General features: G+C 41.3%; 1 protein-coding gene and 1 long non-coding RNA gene across 9 annotated transcripts in view; one reads left to right on the forward strand and one right to left on the reverse strand.

The window, feature by feature from the left end:
- Positions 1-16,559, forward strand: part of LOC311263904 (PDZ domain-containing RING finger protein 4) — a 124,278-nt gene that overhangs the window by 103,049 nt on the left and 4,670 nt on the right. For all 3 annotated transcript variants that reach the window (XM_084364268.1, XM_084364269.1, XM_084364270.1), the window contains 5 exons: positions 2,550-2,652; positions 9,770-9,868; positions 12,295-12,357; positions 14,249-14,350; positions 15,183-15,311. In XM_084364268.1, the coding sequence (XP_084220394.1) occupies positions 2,550-2,652; positions 9,770-9,868; positions 12,295-12,357; positions 14,249-14,350; positions 15,183-15,311 (496 nt within the window). The remainder of the gene's footprint in view (positions 1-2,549; positions 2,653-9,769; positions 9,869-12,294; positions 12,358-14,248; positions 14,351-15,182; positions 15,312-16,559) is intronic.
- Positions 1-16,559, reverse strand: part of LOC311263905 — a 44,354-nt gene that overhangs the window by 740 nt on the left and 27,055 nt on the right. The window contains exons 2-4 of one of the 6 annotated variants that reach the window (XR_014623413.1): positions 15,134-15,245; positions 4,723-4,808; positions 2,471-2,617 (exon numbers count right to left, since the gene is read on the reverse strand). This is a non-coding gene — a long non-coding RNA (uncharacterized lncRNA). Of the gene's footprint in view, positions 1-2,355; positions 2,618-4,722; positions 4,809-15,133; positions 15,284-16,559 lie in introns of those variants that run through there. The other 5 variants (XR_014623416.1, XR_014623417.1, XR_014623418.1 and 2 more) reach the window with 5 other exon arrangements.

Genomic DNA, 16,559 nt, shown 5'->3' on the forward strand with positions numbered 1-16,559 from the left:
GGCCTCCAGTGACTTTGAATGCATGAACATCTGGATCTGTCGTAGAAATTGTTACTCCTACGTCTCTTCGACACAGCACAGGCAGTCACATGGGGGATAATTGTGTTTGAGTGGCAGGAGGAGGCATTTACAGATAAATCAACGCTCATAGTGCAGTTCGTTAACGGTCCTATACAATTTTTGATTGCTGAAATGTCTTTCACATTCCCCCTTCTGCTTAGATAATCGTGAATAGAAACATAACACAGCCACTCAAATCAACAGTACATCCAAAATCAAAAATACATATTTTCCATCTTACCTGTAGTGCTATTTATCCATCTCCATACAGATCCATCTCTGTTTTGGTGTGAGCTGGCAAGTTTTGAAGATATCAGCCTTAGAGATGTCTGCCTCCTTTCAAATATAATGGAGCTAGATCGGCTTTTGGTGCTCAAAGTGCCAAAAGCAACGTCTTATCCCACAAACAACCAACGCTTACTTAAGATTATCCACAGAACTTGCTGTGAGCAGTTTCATGCAGGAATTATTTTCTTTCTACCCGACTATACCTGCCAACTTTCTCATGAAGAAGGAAGCATGTATTTAATAATGGCTGAGAGGCTGGCTAACTAAGCTAGCCTATGTTACGTTTACGTTAACATCCCACTCAGGGAGCCTCTCCTCCAAGCGTAGATGCCCACTTCCTTCTGCACTGTGATATGGCTCGCAGGTGTAGTTCAGTTGAAACGAAAAAATTCCTACATGAAACTGCCCACGACAAGGTGTGTGGAGCATTTTGAGTAATCGAGTCATAAATAATAACTTTGAACACCACAAGCAGAGTGCCATCTAGTTCATTATATGCGAGAGAAGGCAGACATTTGGTTGATATCCCCAAAACTTTGCATCTTACATCAAAACAATCTAGATGGATAAATAGCACGACAGGTTAGTGGAAAAATATGCATCTTTGACTTATGACTAAATTGTCCTTTTAAGTATGTTTGTTGGGATCATGCAATAATTCAGATGAGATGAAAAGACATACTCAAAACAACACATGTTGTGGTACAATCGGTGTGAGTGTAATCACATCTTAACTGTTAAAACAATCCCTCAAAGACATGTGTTTTTATTGTCTATGTGGGAGGAACGCATAAAATATGTACCAAATAAGATCTTGAGCGTTTTAAGTATCAACAAGAGGTTTTCTTGGTAAACAACAAAAGAAACAGGCTTCGTTATTTCCTCTGCTGGTATTTTAGTTTACATTCTGTTCATCTCAAAGGAGAAGTAAACCGACAACAAGAAAGGTTTAGCACAAAGACATATCTGGGTTTCACCTCTTGGGAAAGAAACAATAAGACAATAGCAATGCAGGAGCTTCCGAGCACAGAACTGGGAAGTCAGGATGGAGTTGGTGAACTCTGTTTGTCACAGGAGATAATTACTTCCAACAACCGTAAACATCTTTGAGTATCTGCTGCTTAGACATTCAGGTATGGAAGTTCAGATGTCTGCTCCATCTGTGCCGCTCAATATTAAAAACATCATTAAAAATGAGTGGGATTGTCAGTGTTGCACGCTAGGTGTAAAGTACTATACATAACCTGATCGAGATCATTGCCATATGTATATATCTCGCACATTATCACCATAGAATCCCCCACGGAGCCTTCCTGCCATAATTGGAGCTGCTTGGCATATCCATTTTGACTCATGGAAGGTTTACAAGGTGATTAAAGCAAATGGGCTAATAAAAAACTAGGCAACACAGTGCAACGCGTGCTTGCGGGCTACTTACAGCCGCAGGCCGAGCCCAAATGTAATCAATGTGTCCCATAAAACTCGTGTTTTCTTCTCTTCATCCGAGTTCAGGTGCAAAATCCAATATACAGCAGATTTTATGGATACAACAAATGTTTGTCACTCTTGTTTTTGAGGCTAGGTTGTATATTTGTAATTGTATTTGTTGCACCCACAGCCAAATGTTGTTATGTGTGATACTATATGGCATCACAGTATAAAGCATCCTGACATTTACCAGTCTGGTTTTAATGTTTGGAAGATTGTTTGGAGACAGTTTCACAGAGCTGGTTAATCTGAGAGTCACATGGCCTCTGAAGCGTCACTCAACATGTGTCTTTCTGAAGTTTTTGTCCTCCCTGAATTATCTTGTGTGGCACCGAAGCTGCTCATCTCGTTAGGCCCTCACAATGGGGTTTTGTTCCGTGACTGAGGGAAACATAATAGAATTACACCGTACAATGTGGGGGGTTTTGTCTGTCAAGAGCAGGAAGCAAATTATGTGGATATGCTGTTATTAACAAGGGGCTATACTTTTATCACACACACACTCCAGCTGCAGTGAAAGCCCTTGACAAATCCTTTATTCTTCAGATTCCAGGAAAGACAAAGGCGAGGAAATCCTGTCACTTAGAGGTATTGAACGCATTTGAAAGAAAATGAAGAGAAGGATCTTGCTCACGCCCAACTCTCTGCCTCTTTCTGTTTCTCTGCCTCCCTGTCTGTCTTCCACACTTTTCTCCATCTGTCTTCCCTGACAGCTGTCATTCTCTCCATACAATGGACCAGGATTACTATGAAGGGACAGACTACCTCTCCCCTGTTCCAGCTGATGGAGAGAGGACAGAAGAGTTTGAGTATGAGGTAAGCACTGCACTTGACATCACTGCTTACAAGAGCCTGACAGATTCATTGGCCCAGCTGGTAATATCTGCTAGCTCGGCCCTGCATCTACATATTTTGGTGTGTAAGTGATTCATAATACGACAGTTCATCATGGCAATTTGTAATACTTAACAAAAGTTTTGGTATTGGTCCAGTGAATCGCCTCAGAAGGCAGCAGCAACACGGTTGCAATGTAATCCTTCGGGGCAGCTTCGACTTTCAAAGTTACGTCCCCGGCAAGTGCTTGTTTTTGATACTGTCTGAGGTTGATACTAGAACGTTGTTGTCAGACATAGAAACGCTCTACAGAGAAGGACCTTTTTGTTAAAGCAAGATCCATTTTTGTAACCGGAGCTTTGATGGTCGGAGTTGTCCCATTCGACAGATATACATACAAAATATGTATGTGGCCCAGGTTTAAAATACTGGCATTCACCTCGAAGTAAGTATGAACAGTTAGCTAAGAGAAACACCTAGACACCTACGAGCACTAATTAACATGATCTATCTAGTTTGTTCGATCCAATACAAGAAGAAATGTGTGAAACATTTAGTAGTTTCATGGGGAGTTGCATGCTGATCGGTCAGTTGCAATAACTTCCTGGATTGTTCAGTCATTGCCGCAAGGTTGCTAGAAAAACAGCAGGAACCCATAACCCATTGTTTTAATTACATACCTGTTTGTATACGGATTAAACAAACAAGATATAATGTGTTAATTAGTGAGCTGTAGAGGTGCTGTTAGGTGCCATTTTCCTCATCCAACAGTTATTAGTAAGCTAAGCTAATCAACTCCTGGCACAGATATTAAGGGTGGTATTAATCTCATCTGACTCTTGGCAAAAAAAAAAAAAAGCCTTAATAACCAAATTGTGTGAATGCACTATGGGTCTGTAGGGGCTTTAAGGGATGTTTTTAGATTGAAAAATTAGTATCAGCCAATATATTTTGTCGGATTTTTTTTTAAGCGTTCAGTTATCGATATGGACATTGGCCTCAGAAGTGCAGAATCAGCAGGGCTTTACTGCTAACAAAGAAGTTAAGTGCTTCAAAGTGCTGAAAGTGCTGAAATTTCAGCACTGAACTGCACCCAAACAAACACAACACACACATGACCCCGCCAACACATGGACACACATTCCCTCAGCACTCCATATTTAATGATGCTTAACAATTGGCGGAAGAACGTAAACACTAATTGACTTTACAGGCAGATCCCAGAGGCACAGTAGTGACAGATGATCAGCCACATTGCAGAAAAATCCCCTGCTTTAATTGGCAATGATGACATGCCTCCATGTTTTTGCTTTTTTGTTCGCTACAAGGCATAAAGAGAAAGTTGAAAATCTCCGAATTGTGACGGTGTTACCTGAGAAATTGTTTTCACAAGTCTGGAAGAAAAAGCTAGCGAGCTGGTTGACTCAGAGCTTGATCAAACCCAATTAAAGCGAGGTGTGTGTGGCAGGCGCTTGTAAAAAAAAAAATAAAATAAAAAAAAAGAGAGAGAAACGCTGGAAACACATTTCTGTGCTTCTGCATCTGTGCTGGAGTGTAAGTAACAGGAGCAGTTGTGTCGGTGATGTTTTTAAAGCTGTTGATCTCTGACACATACAGATATACATACAGATGCATGGATTCAAGTGTGACGGGAAGAGATAAACAGACTCGGTCTCCACTCTCCGCTTTGGTCCAATATTCTTTATTTCCGAGTCATTGAGGTGCAAGCCTAATGCCAGCGAGGGCTGTGACTGGTCTGATGTATGATGATTGCTCAACCCTCCCTCCTCTTATTTGTTTCATTTCAATCTTACTGAATGCTTCCACCCACTGAGCTTGAGCTGTTTCTTCACCTCCTAAAGAGATCTGTGCACCCGCGTGGATCGCAGAGGCCCCAGTGTCAAATCGGAACAAATATAATATATTAAAGCCTCTCTTTATGCCTCATTGCTATTAACAAATCCTATTATACTGTGTATGCTTTGTAGCCTCCACCGTTTTTTTATTTCATGCTTGAGGAGTTGGATACCACGCTAATGCAGCCCCACTTACTGTATGTCAACTGAAAACGCTGTGAGGGGGATGTAGACAAAAGCTGAAAAGCCACTTCCAGAGTCGACCTGATCCATCGCTCCCTGCTGGAGGAGAGGAAAGAGAATGTAGGAAAGACATTTCTTTAAATTACCTTTGTTAGACGAAAAAGCACGGCGGGGGAGAGCAGTTTGCCATCACATCACAGGGAAACCATCTAAATCTAATTCACCTTTCTAATACAGCAGGACATTGATGTTTCTGTTAGGGTAATCAACATGTGAGAGTCCTGGAGTATAGTAGCTGATGAGGTGGAGAGATGGCAGATGCAACAGAAGTACACATCCATAGAAAACTGTATACTTTTTTGAAGTGTTCATGTGAACACAGAATTCTTCCTGGACTTAATAGCTAAGTGGCTATTACATGCACTTTACATGCACTTAAAGCTGTCCTAGTCAATATTTTATATCAAAAATAGATCAAATGACATGTAATGTGAAAGGAGTTTCTTGTAGTGACGTGAATTATCATGTGTATGGGGCATTTCAGTGAGTCTTTCAGCTCATTGTTTTGGTTTTACATCTTAAACAGGCCTGCAGTAAAACCAAGAAGGCTGGACGCCAAACTACTCCAACTGTTTATAATTATCTGAAGCAGGATTTGAAAAGTTATCTGAACTACTTTGTAGTTATGAAAGTTATGTGAGCTTTTCCACTCATTTTACAAAGTAGTGTGGCCTTGCTGAATGACAATGAATGAGCCAGGTTCAACTTTTTTGCTGGATGACCGTGCGTTTTGTTGTTGTTAGAGCCCAATGTGTTGGCATGCTCGCTGCGTCACCGGGATGCCCGTCACAGCAGGCGGCCGATTTCAATAAAAAAGGTTTAATAAACCCAGTGAAGCCACCTGTCGAGCCTTAAACAGCAGGCAGACAAAGTAAGCAACTAGCTGGTGAGCAGCGGAGCAATTAGTAGATATTTGAGCATGTACGGCTTGTTGCGCTGTCCCCAAATGAAAAAAAAAAAAAAAATGTAGGTATATGCAACCAGGTTGCTGATGGCTTTGTGTAGCAAAATTATGTAAATTAGAGAGGGCTTCTGTAATCGGAATAAGAGATCAGAGAAACCCAGTTAATGAATATATATTTCTGTGGTAGATTTCTTTTTTGTATTTTGTTATCTGTACAATTAACATAAATTGGTCACGAAAGACTGCAGTCAGCGAGCTGGATGACAGAAGCACCACATTTGCATTCAAAGTAATTAAATGCGTGTCAGTGTCTTACTAAATGAAAGCAGACCCTGAAATAAGGAATAGTAGCTTCTACATGTTTGTAAAGGTGGATTTCCACAGGTAAACAGTAAGCAGTACCTTTAATTCTACTGTATATGTACTCAAGAGGAAGTGACAGTTGGATTTCATTATGGTCTCTGCTGCATCTTGCTCTCAGTTTATTTACTAACTCAGAAAAACCTTGCGGTTGGACTTTAAAATAAGTTCTGCTTCACTTAACAAGCAAGCAAAGGAGGATTTGCGTGAAAATATACAGTAGGTTGTAGCTCAGTTGTTCATCCAGTAGGAAAGGCGAGGAAGACATTTTTCTGCCAGCCTTCTGGAGAAAACTGAAAACATCATGGGCTCACAGGAGCCTATAATGTCCTGTCCTCTCTGATGACTGGCTTGTTTGGAATAATGAAACACACAGGCCATGCCTTATAGCTAGAATTTCACACAGAAACATCATACATTTCCTGGGACCCCTTGATGTGCATGTGGCCACAACACCACGTTAGTAACCATTCCTTTGATTCGTTTCGGTAAGTTCTGAAGAAGCGAAGTACTCTTATTCAGAGATTGTCCATCCTCTCTCCCTGCCAGTGGTAGCCATCCATGCATTTGTGACTGCTTTTTCAATTACTGGTAATCAAAGGCACGATTATTATGACAGCATCCAATGTGCTTTGATGGTGGGTGGCAATCTTCCCCCTAATCACGCCATCGCAGTCATTAATTTACTGTCAGCCCCTCTTTCCCTGTGCCATGCAGCAATCTCCTGCCTGAGAGGCAGAGAGCTCGCCTGGAAAAATGGTAAAAAAAAAAAAAAAAATCAAAAGGGAAGAGAGTAGACTGTGATTGGTGAAGGTGTGTTTGATGGATCAGGAGACAACATCCTTTTACTGAGGTATCTGAGTGTGAGTGGGTGTTTTTCCTGCACAGTATTGTCTTAAAACAACAAAGCAAAAGAACATCTGGTGAAAGGGAAAAAAAGGGTCACATATGTGTGGTGCACATTGTTCAGGTTTGGTTTTTCATCCAACATGCAGTAATTGTAGCAATCTATTTTCTCTGATCATTTAGCCACAGGTTTCCTGCACTATATCTAGCCATTAATTAGTCAGAGGTAACTTTAGGCTTGTTTCGCAGAGCCAGATAGGGATGATGTAGTACCTGCTCACACCTCGGCATTGCCTCAGTCTCAGCAATTAATTTGTGTGGTTTATTTTTAGACAGATGTCTCCCAGACATTGCTGGTGATTTCAATATTTCACCCAGATATCCCACAACTTCTCACACAGTATTAGCATGCAAGGTGTGCGCTGTCTCTCTAGCTCCCATTACCTCCATGAGTGCTTCGTTGCGTCAGGAGATGTGCAGCTTTAACAATATCTCTGGCAACAATAACAGTGGTAGCTCATTAGAAACATTTTTTAATACGGCTAATGACCGATTTTTGCAGCGCACTTTGTTCAGATATTCAGAACCAAAGTCATCTTCCCTCTCTTCTGTTATATCCTTACGTATCAGCCGGGATTTGAGGTTGTCATCGCTTCTGAGACAGTCAATTAAAGATCTGAGCTCCCCATCAGGTGGAGGCTGTCGAGAAAGATAAAACGACAAAGCTCAGATGATGTCGTTTTTCTTCAGCTCCTTTTCTCTGTGTCTGTGTGAATGTGTGTGCCGAGTACACTTGTGTGTGTAAGCATTGAGATTGTACACGGAAGCAGAAATGACTTTTTTGTGTGTGAGCGTGTGAAGCCCAGCAGCAGCAGATCCCTGGTCCAAAAACACTTCAATGATCTGTCAATGTGTGAGGAAATCAGAGGTAGAGAAGTGTTGGAAGAATTGAGTGACAGGAGAGAGGGAGAAAATGGGAATTGAGCCTAAGGATGTGTTTGTGTGTGTGTGAGGAAGCGGGGGGTCGTAAACAGCTTCGGAGGGGTAGCCAGAGGCACCAGGTGGCGGCTTTCTGGCAATAGTATTGCCCTTTTCCCCTCATCACATCCCTCCATGGTCAGACTTCGACCCATCCCCTTCCCAAAGCCCTGCCACATCTGACACGTGTAACCAGCCAACCCTCACTTGTCACGGAGGAAATGAATCTCTCCGTTTCTTGGAGAGACCCCTCTGAGCCCGACTAGACCCCTCACCGCCGCCGCCTCATTTCTCTCTGCTCCCTCCATCGTCCTCTCTACTCAACCACCTCACTCCTGCTGTTCAGAGTAGGTGTGTTTCTGCTCTAATGAAGACTTTGGGAGGAGAGGCCATTTCACACTTGATTCCCTCCAACACCCTTGATATGTTTCGGCATTTGAAAATGTAGCGCAGGCTTTTGCTGTTTGGTGTTTGGCTGCACCTCTGTTGCAGGAAACAGAGTACAAAGTGGGTTATGAACACAAACTGTCTGCAAGCTTGGGAGGATGTTTAATCAAATCTCACTTTCTGTGGGTTTGTATTTATGAACTTAAATGAAGAATTCATGTTGACGCCAGGGTACTTCGCTCTGTTCCAAGAGGCTCGTGGGAAATTTGAAGACCACTGATTTGTAAGTCAATAGTTTGTTGATCTCTCCCCAAGGGAAGATGGGGAATACTTTAGTGCTGCTGTAAATATGTATATTTGGTAGCATTCGCATAATTAAAGTGTATTTATAGTCTAATGCTCTATAACTTGGCAACGGCTTGAAAGAAAAACACTTGAGGTCCTCTGACATTTATCAAAGCCCCGCCGATCAAACTCTGTGAGCTGAGAATGTCTTTCATGATCAAACACTCCGAGACTCAAAAAACCTCAGACGAGACTGCAGACTCAACAAGCATCTCAAAGCCAAGTAGGATTTTCATGCTGAAACTTTAAGAACATTGTTATTTGATCTTCAGTGGAGCAGGATCTTCTGTTTGAGTAGCCATTGTTATGCATCGAAATTTTAGTTTTATGCTAAAAGTATAGAATTTATTTGGAGTTTCAGATCACTTTCTGTGTCTTTATAAAAGGTTAAAGAGGTCCTCTATGCATGCACACAACTCATCAAAAGAAAGTAGTGGAGTCAGAGCAGTTGAATGGAATTGTAGAAAATTTATTTTCAAGGATTTCTCTTTCACGTTGGCTTGAAGTGATCTGAAAAATGGAAATGTATCCATCTATAATTCAATGGCAAATGGACGGACTCCATCTCTTGAGGAAGATTGTGTGATATAATCCAAAACTCCAGGGTAGCTCCCAAATTGACCTTGTGGTGAAACTGTTACAAACTCAAAATAAACAGTCAAGTCCTCTACATCCTCAAATGTTCAAGTTTCCTTTGCTCCAGGGATAGTCATGTCCACATGTGGTTGGTTGGTGCACCTCGTTTGTACGAAAATATCCCAACAAATATAGAATGGATGGCTATGCATTCAGGGTCCAAAAGAGATAAATCTAAAACATTTTGGTGATCCCCTCACTTTTCCTCTGAACCACATTGTCACATCACGGTGGCACTAAAGTCAAATGTCCCCATGACTACAGGATGGATGGCTCTCCATGAAATGTAGTGTCCCCTGAAATAACATATGAAACTACTGTTATCCCCAACAGCCTTAGCTTTACAAGTGCTGATTAGCAAATGCAAATGCATGCAAACACGCTAAATTAATATGCTGAACATGGTAAACGTTATATCTGCTAAACATCAGCATATTAGCATTGCCATTATAAGCATGCAGATGATAGGAATTTAGCACAAAGCAGAACTGTGCCTGGCATGCATGTTTTTACATTTATTGTATTTTCCTTCTTATCTACACAGGAGGTGGAGTTGTTTCGACTCAACAGCCAAGAGAAGTTGGGGCTAACTCTGTGCTACAGAACAGATGAAGAGGAGGATGTGGCCATCTATGTCAGTGAGGTGAGTAGATTACTTGCCTTTCAAGATGATGGACTGGAGTTCAAAGGGTTAATTTCCTTCACACAACACCGTCCAACTTAGCTCTCCATGAGAAACTTTTCATACTTAAGTTTTTTATTTTTAGAACTTTCTAAACACAGAATAGTACCTCTTTGATCTTTCCCCCCCTGCTTTGCTCCTGGAGATATTGTAAAAAAGCATGCAACATATATGTATCCACCTCCTGCAAGCTTTTTCTTTTTGCCAACTGCCACAGTTAGGACTGCTATCTGTTTGAAAAATGAAAATATTAATTCTCTTGGGGCATACGATGTATGCATATTGTACAGATTCCCTTTATTTCAGTTCTTTGAAGTCTTGCATTTACATATCATACACTGTTGTAGAAACAGACTATCATCGTGGCTGGATTAGAGTGCCTCAGTAAAATGCCTAAACAACTGAAAGTGCTAGAAGACTAAATCAATTGTGACATTTAATATTCATCTTCCAATTTATGATTTGTTTTAGTATTCATGTGAGCAAGGCAGGTTTCTCTTTTGGGTATACTTATTTTAAAATTGAACTCTTTTATTACACAGAAATGACATAATTTGACAGTTTGGCAATGTTCTAACCATGTGATTACACTCTCAGTTACGAGACAAAAAAAGACAAATATGCAGTCAGGTCTTGTCAGAGTTGTTCACACAGTCTTTTCAGTAAAGCTGTAATACAACAAGCTGTGAGATACATGTAAGCATTTTCTCCCACTTGTTGGAAGCAAGAAAATACTGTTCACCATTCTGCTCAACTTTCTCTCTGATTCACTTGAAGTTGACTCGGACCCTGCAAGGTGTTCGCTTTGAGAGCCGAGTGGAATATAAATCACTGTGGTCTGTGGCTCCTGGCAGCATCTTTAAGTGTTCGTTCTGCAAAAAAGTAGGGCTCAGAAGTGTGTGCTGCATTTAGATTAGGTGGCTGAATGTCACTGTATACAGGATGTGTATGAGGAGGTGTTTCATGCTCTGATCTTGCATAAGTAGTGAGAACACATCAACGTGCAGTTAAGAACAATGCAAGGTCGTTTAAATACAAGCCTAATTTCCCAACTTGATGAATGGCCACATTTATTTTTACTCTGAGTTGTTAAAGTGTATTTCCCTTTGCTTCCTTTGTGTCTCACAGTGCAATTGTTAAATAATTCATCAGGACAAAGAGCAGAGAGAGAACATTTCCTTAGTCCACTGGCCCATCTATTTTGTACACCTGTTTCATTCTACTTGGGGGCACAGGGGGGCTGGAGTCTATCCAAGCATGCATAGGGCAAACAGGCAACCATCCTGGACAGGTTGTCAGTGTATTTAAAGACCACCAAACACACTCAGTCACACTAAAGGGTAATTTAGAGTTTTCAGTCCACCGTCCACCTCTTTGTTTCCTACCAACCGGGTCCATTTTCTTCCCACCATTTAAACACAGTGAGAAACGCAAACTCCAAACAGAGAAGTAGGGTTGTTCTGATTCAGGTATCAAAGAAGAATTTATTTCTGGTTGTTTAGTCAGTCAGAGCTTGCAAAATGTTTGGTTTTTTTTGTATTTACTATTATTATTGATTTATTTGATAATATTTCCCGATAGAAAAACCCAACAGTTAAACGGCAACGTGGACATACTGCACAAGGCAAAATTTCTTATTTTACTAAATTTTGGTTGCACTTAAGTTTTTTTAAAAGGAATATATAGTTCAGTTTTCAGTTGTAGATTACTCAGGGTTTGGGTGCTTTCCCCATAACTGCAGAAAGATTACCTTCAATTTGCCCTGTTCCCTCTTGTCCTACCCCCATTCCTGTCTGGTGACCTCACTCCCAGTTTAATGAGTGTTCCTCTGTGTGGGAGTGGACTATTATGGAGATGGAGTGCCACAGCAACTCACCATCTCCAGAGATCCCACCTGATAGGAAAGAGTGAAACGAATGGCCCCAGACACCGATTGATTGGCTGATGAAAGAGTGTCCTGCCCCCTTGTTCACTGACATTAGTTAGAGAAGGGCAGGTGCATCATGTATTGAGGTTGAGTTACAGGCTGTAAATGCTATATGCAGAGGCTTGTGCTATATCAACCTGCCAGAATATAACAACTGAGGCGGGTGCAATTTAGGACTAAAATGATAAAGGTGATAACTCAGTTTGTTGTGGCTTTTGCTCAGGGATAAAATGGCTTTGAAAACTGTCCAAGCAGCCGCAAGAGAGCCATTTGACATCTCAGGTCTTCCCATGGCAGCCAAACTACTATGTGTTACTCACATTGTTAATAATAGTCTAGACGTGTTGAGCTGAAACATGTCCATTTAATGAGTTAAAACACTTTCAAGCACTCCACGAGTCTCTTGAAAACAAAGTGAAAGTGTTTTAGAGGTATTATTTTGTTCTCTCTGCCTTCATAGATCAGTCCGAACAGCATCGCTGCCAGAGATGGACGCATCCGAGAGGGGGATCGCATTTTACAGGTACAGAAAGACACTCTCTCACACTGGCCCGCTCTACACAAGCTCTCATTAGATTCAACATAAAAAAACACTTTTATTTTGTCACACTCAACCACTGTCTCCCAGCACGAAGGCCCATTCATTTTTAATGGCAGCACATTAAAGGGGGAACTCGCCCCCGCTGTGACTGTTAGAGGGGGAGAAATGCCCCCCTGGCTGTTTTAGTTACCGACTCAGCACCAACAGGGGTTTTTAAGAGTTCTGGATCAGGATGGCGCTGTGCTGCAGCTCACTGCCTCCAGTGGGATAGCTGAGTGGCTATGACTGTTATTAGCCCCTAGCTTCATCTTTAGGCCTGAGATTCAGAGAAAGTCTGCTACAGGCAATGAGAGGTAGTTGTTAGGGCTGAGGGCTGGATAGTGTTGCCTCTGTGGGTAACATGGGTAATTATTGTTTTAGTGTAGGAGAGTCAGAGCCTCTACACAAACAGCAGACAGAGCAACATTAGCTCTAATTTAAGAAGCTTTTTAGCGACTAGGTGAATGCAAGTCAAATATACGCTTTCCTTTTAGCTCTTTTTCGGTCTCCACCAACCCCTGGTGGTCTTAGCAGGCTCTGTAGCTTGCTAGGTGTTCATTATGTTCATCATCTAGTCCCTAATTTTGTCTGTCTGTGCGCTTATAAGCACCAAACTGCAGCAGGTTTACCAGGGTTATTTCACTGAAAACAGTTCTCGACTGCTGCTAGAAATGTGATGGATGAAAGTTTACAAGCAGAAAAACACCAAGAAGCTAATACAGGCTGAAAAGCCTGGTAGAGATAGGAGGAGCAGCAGAGTTGGGTGATAATTCTCTGTGGATCCCCTTTTACATTACACATAGACATTGATAATGTGAAAAATACTCATTAGTGCAGCTTAAAGGTGAAGTTACAACGATTAATTAATTAGTTGTCAACTATTAAATTAACCCCCAACTCTTTAATGGTTTAATCTGTTTTAGTAATTTATTCCTCTATGACAGTATTCTGAATATATTTAGATTGTGGAAAAAATAACAAACAATTTTCACCATTGTCTGACATGTCAAAGACCAACAACTCATCATTTAAGGTTAAACGCAGTGTACAGGGAGAGGTTACTTGGGTGGCACATATCGGTAATGGGAACTATTCTAGCACCGACAGTAACGGCATGAATGGCAGATGAGGGGAAGGTCTATGAATAGGAGGCACACAGTGGCATTCTTTGGAGAATATGTCTGTCAATAAGTACAGTAGTGCATTATGAGAGAGGAAACAAGAATAAAGCCAAGGAATAAGTAAATAGTCTGGCAAGCAATCATTAAATGCAAGGGGCGGATGCATAAGCACTGTTGGTCTAATTGTCTACCGGTGTCTACCATGTGTTATGTGTGTGATTTAAGCCAGGAGAGGGGGGTGTGTGTTTGGGTGTGTGTGCGTGTGTGTGTTTGTGAGGTAGACCAGTACTCTGGCACTATTATCCACCAGTGACAGGGCCATTACTCTGCCTGCAAAAAGATGGACGCCCCCTGTCAGTGGCCAGTTAATTGTACGGCTAGATGTATGTACACTGCCGGATACTTTGGTGAACACAACAGCTCCGTCTGCCTGCAGCTACTGTCCCATTCATAATCACTGCTGGGTCCTGCTTCATATTAGGGAGCAGCACAGAGAGTTTATAATTTCCTTCGGAAAAAAAAAAAAAAAAGCATTATTGTGCGCTTCCGCTTTTATTGTGGTACTTTGTTTTTCTTAAGGGCTTTTATATTGAGAGGAATAAACTGGCCTGAGGTGTATGAATGTGTTCAAATATTTGCACTTGCAACATACACGTTTGCTTGCATCTGACTTAATAGTGAGTGTGTTAATCATGTTTGTATGTCATCTTCAGATAAATGGCCAAGACGTACAAGACAGAGAGGAAGCGATGGCGGCGCTCTCCAACGACGAGTGCAGGAACATCTTGCTGCTGGTTGCCAGACCTGAGATGCAGGTTAGAAACGACCCCACACTTGCACTGACATACTGCATATTTTGGCCACTGAATGAAACACCTACTGTGGGTTTAAGCATGCTGCTCACAAATTACAGCCCTGAAGGTTTTTCATTTACATTATACTTGCTCAGAGTAAACCTTAGCAGTCTGGAGTAGCCAACTCCCCCCCTTCCACTGCCACAACCACTCCTCTTGGAAGCCACCACTGAGACACCTCATCATGTTTTATTTTTATGTAGCGCCACTGTAATTGACTTCCAACGGTAAGCCATAAAAGCTAATGGCATGCTAATGTGGAGTGAGTTCAGGCCCAAGGCCGATGGCGAATAAGCGAAAGGACTCTGCCGCAGTGCAGATGAGCCAGGAGCAATAGAAGATTCTTTGTAATTAAATGTGTCTCTCAGTAGTAAATCTGAAGTCTTCAGATATGGATCCCATTTGGTTCACATCGAGCAGACAAACAGATGATGGATGGCATGGAGAAAAATGGGTCAAAGGTGACCGTCTTATGTCCATTAAACAATATTGGCTTGATTTTTAAATTAGAACGCATGTTTTAAAGATGAGGGGTGGTTGTAGTGTTTTGTTGGTCAAGTATAAGGAGCTGCATATCAGTCAAGCACCACATCACAGTGATGCTTGTAGTTTCTTATTTTAAAACCATGCTGGGGTTTTTTTTCCCCCAGAAAATCCTATTTGGGCACCCATTTGGAACACCCAACTATTTGTTTTGAGACACTGTGTCGCCACAAGCTTTCGGCCTTGACAAATAACACTCACCCCTTTCTTTCTCTCTCTCCATATGCTTCTCTCCTTCATTCACCCTTAGCTGGAGGAGGCCTGGCTGGATGATGAGCATAGTGAGTTCCTGGAGCAGCTGAAGATGGAAATGCTGGAGGAGCAGCAGAGGGAGGAGATGGAATTGGCTGCCTTACAGGAGGAGCAGGAGTATGAACAGGTCAGACAGCAGCAAAACATATGCTCTGTGTAACTGGATTAGTGAGTCAATAAGAAAGCTTTGTTATCAGGATTTAAGAAATTCTGGAAAGCCTGTTTTCTTTGAATACTCTGTTCAATAAGAATAAAGCTAACCTGAAAACTAGTTAGGCAAAAAGCAAGAGATTTAAGTCAACCTTCCCCCTGAATGACAGATGGTAGTTACCAGTTTGTTATGAGCATCACACCATCAGTCTGACCAATAATTGCTTTGACTGTATTATTCACAGTCAATATTAACCAGATCTAGCCAGTGTCAGAGATTGCATCAAACTCTTTATTGACTTTCTTAGCAAAACAGTGAAAACAAGCTTTGCCCTTTGAAATATGAACATAAAATAATGATTATGAATATTTATGGAGGGGGACTGTTGAACCATTTTCAATTCCAAACATTAGTTATCATAATTTAAAATTCTGTTTTGTTGGGAGGATAGCATGCAACAAACAAAAAAAACATAGAAATGGAACTTCAAAGACATGGCAGAGAGGAAACAGTCCCTGAAGTAACAGAGCTGTATAACAGAGAAACACACAACAGCATTTGTAATCCTTGAGGAGAAAGCAGAATCGAACTCTTAAATACTGTAGTTCTGGTAACTTTTTGTTGTTTTCTGTCCTCATTCCATAAAAAGGAAAACACCAGAGTAACTTTCAAAGTTCATTTCTGTATTAAGTAAATATGATTAATTACTCAAAACTAGAGATGCACCGATCCAGTTTTTTCCGATCCAATCCCGATACCGATACCTGGGCTGAGTTATCGGCCGATACCCGATACCGATCCGATACTACTGTTGAATGAATGAACTGTATACCTTGCCATGTGAGTGAAGGCATCAGGCTTGGCATAAACATTTAGCCTTGTTAAAAAAGGTAACAAATTAACACAGATATAAATCAACTTATTATTTATTAACAAATAACAACAATAACAGTGTACATTAGCAGCAAAAAGAAATAAATAACACTTCCATTTAAAGTGCACTGCAAACAGATATTTTAAAATGTAATATAAAATATAGCAGCTGCCTGAAACCCAACAAACAATGGCTTAATTAACTTCAAAATTCAAAAATACAAAATGATCAGCAACATAGGCACCAAGGGCTCGCCTCTGCTCCAGAAGACTCTCTATCATGTAGTACGTGCTGTTCCATCTCGTCCTGACGTCTTGTTGCAGGCGTTTAGGTTGCATTTGCATTTGGAG

The sequence above is a fragment of the Pagrus pagrus genome (assembly GCF_965226575.1).
Source record: "Pagrus pagrus genome assembly, chromosome: 10".
Classification (NCBI taxonomy): Eukaryota; Metazoa; Chordata; class Actinopteri; order Spariformes; family Sparidae; genus Pagrus; species Pagrus pagrus.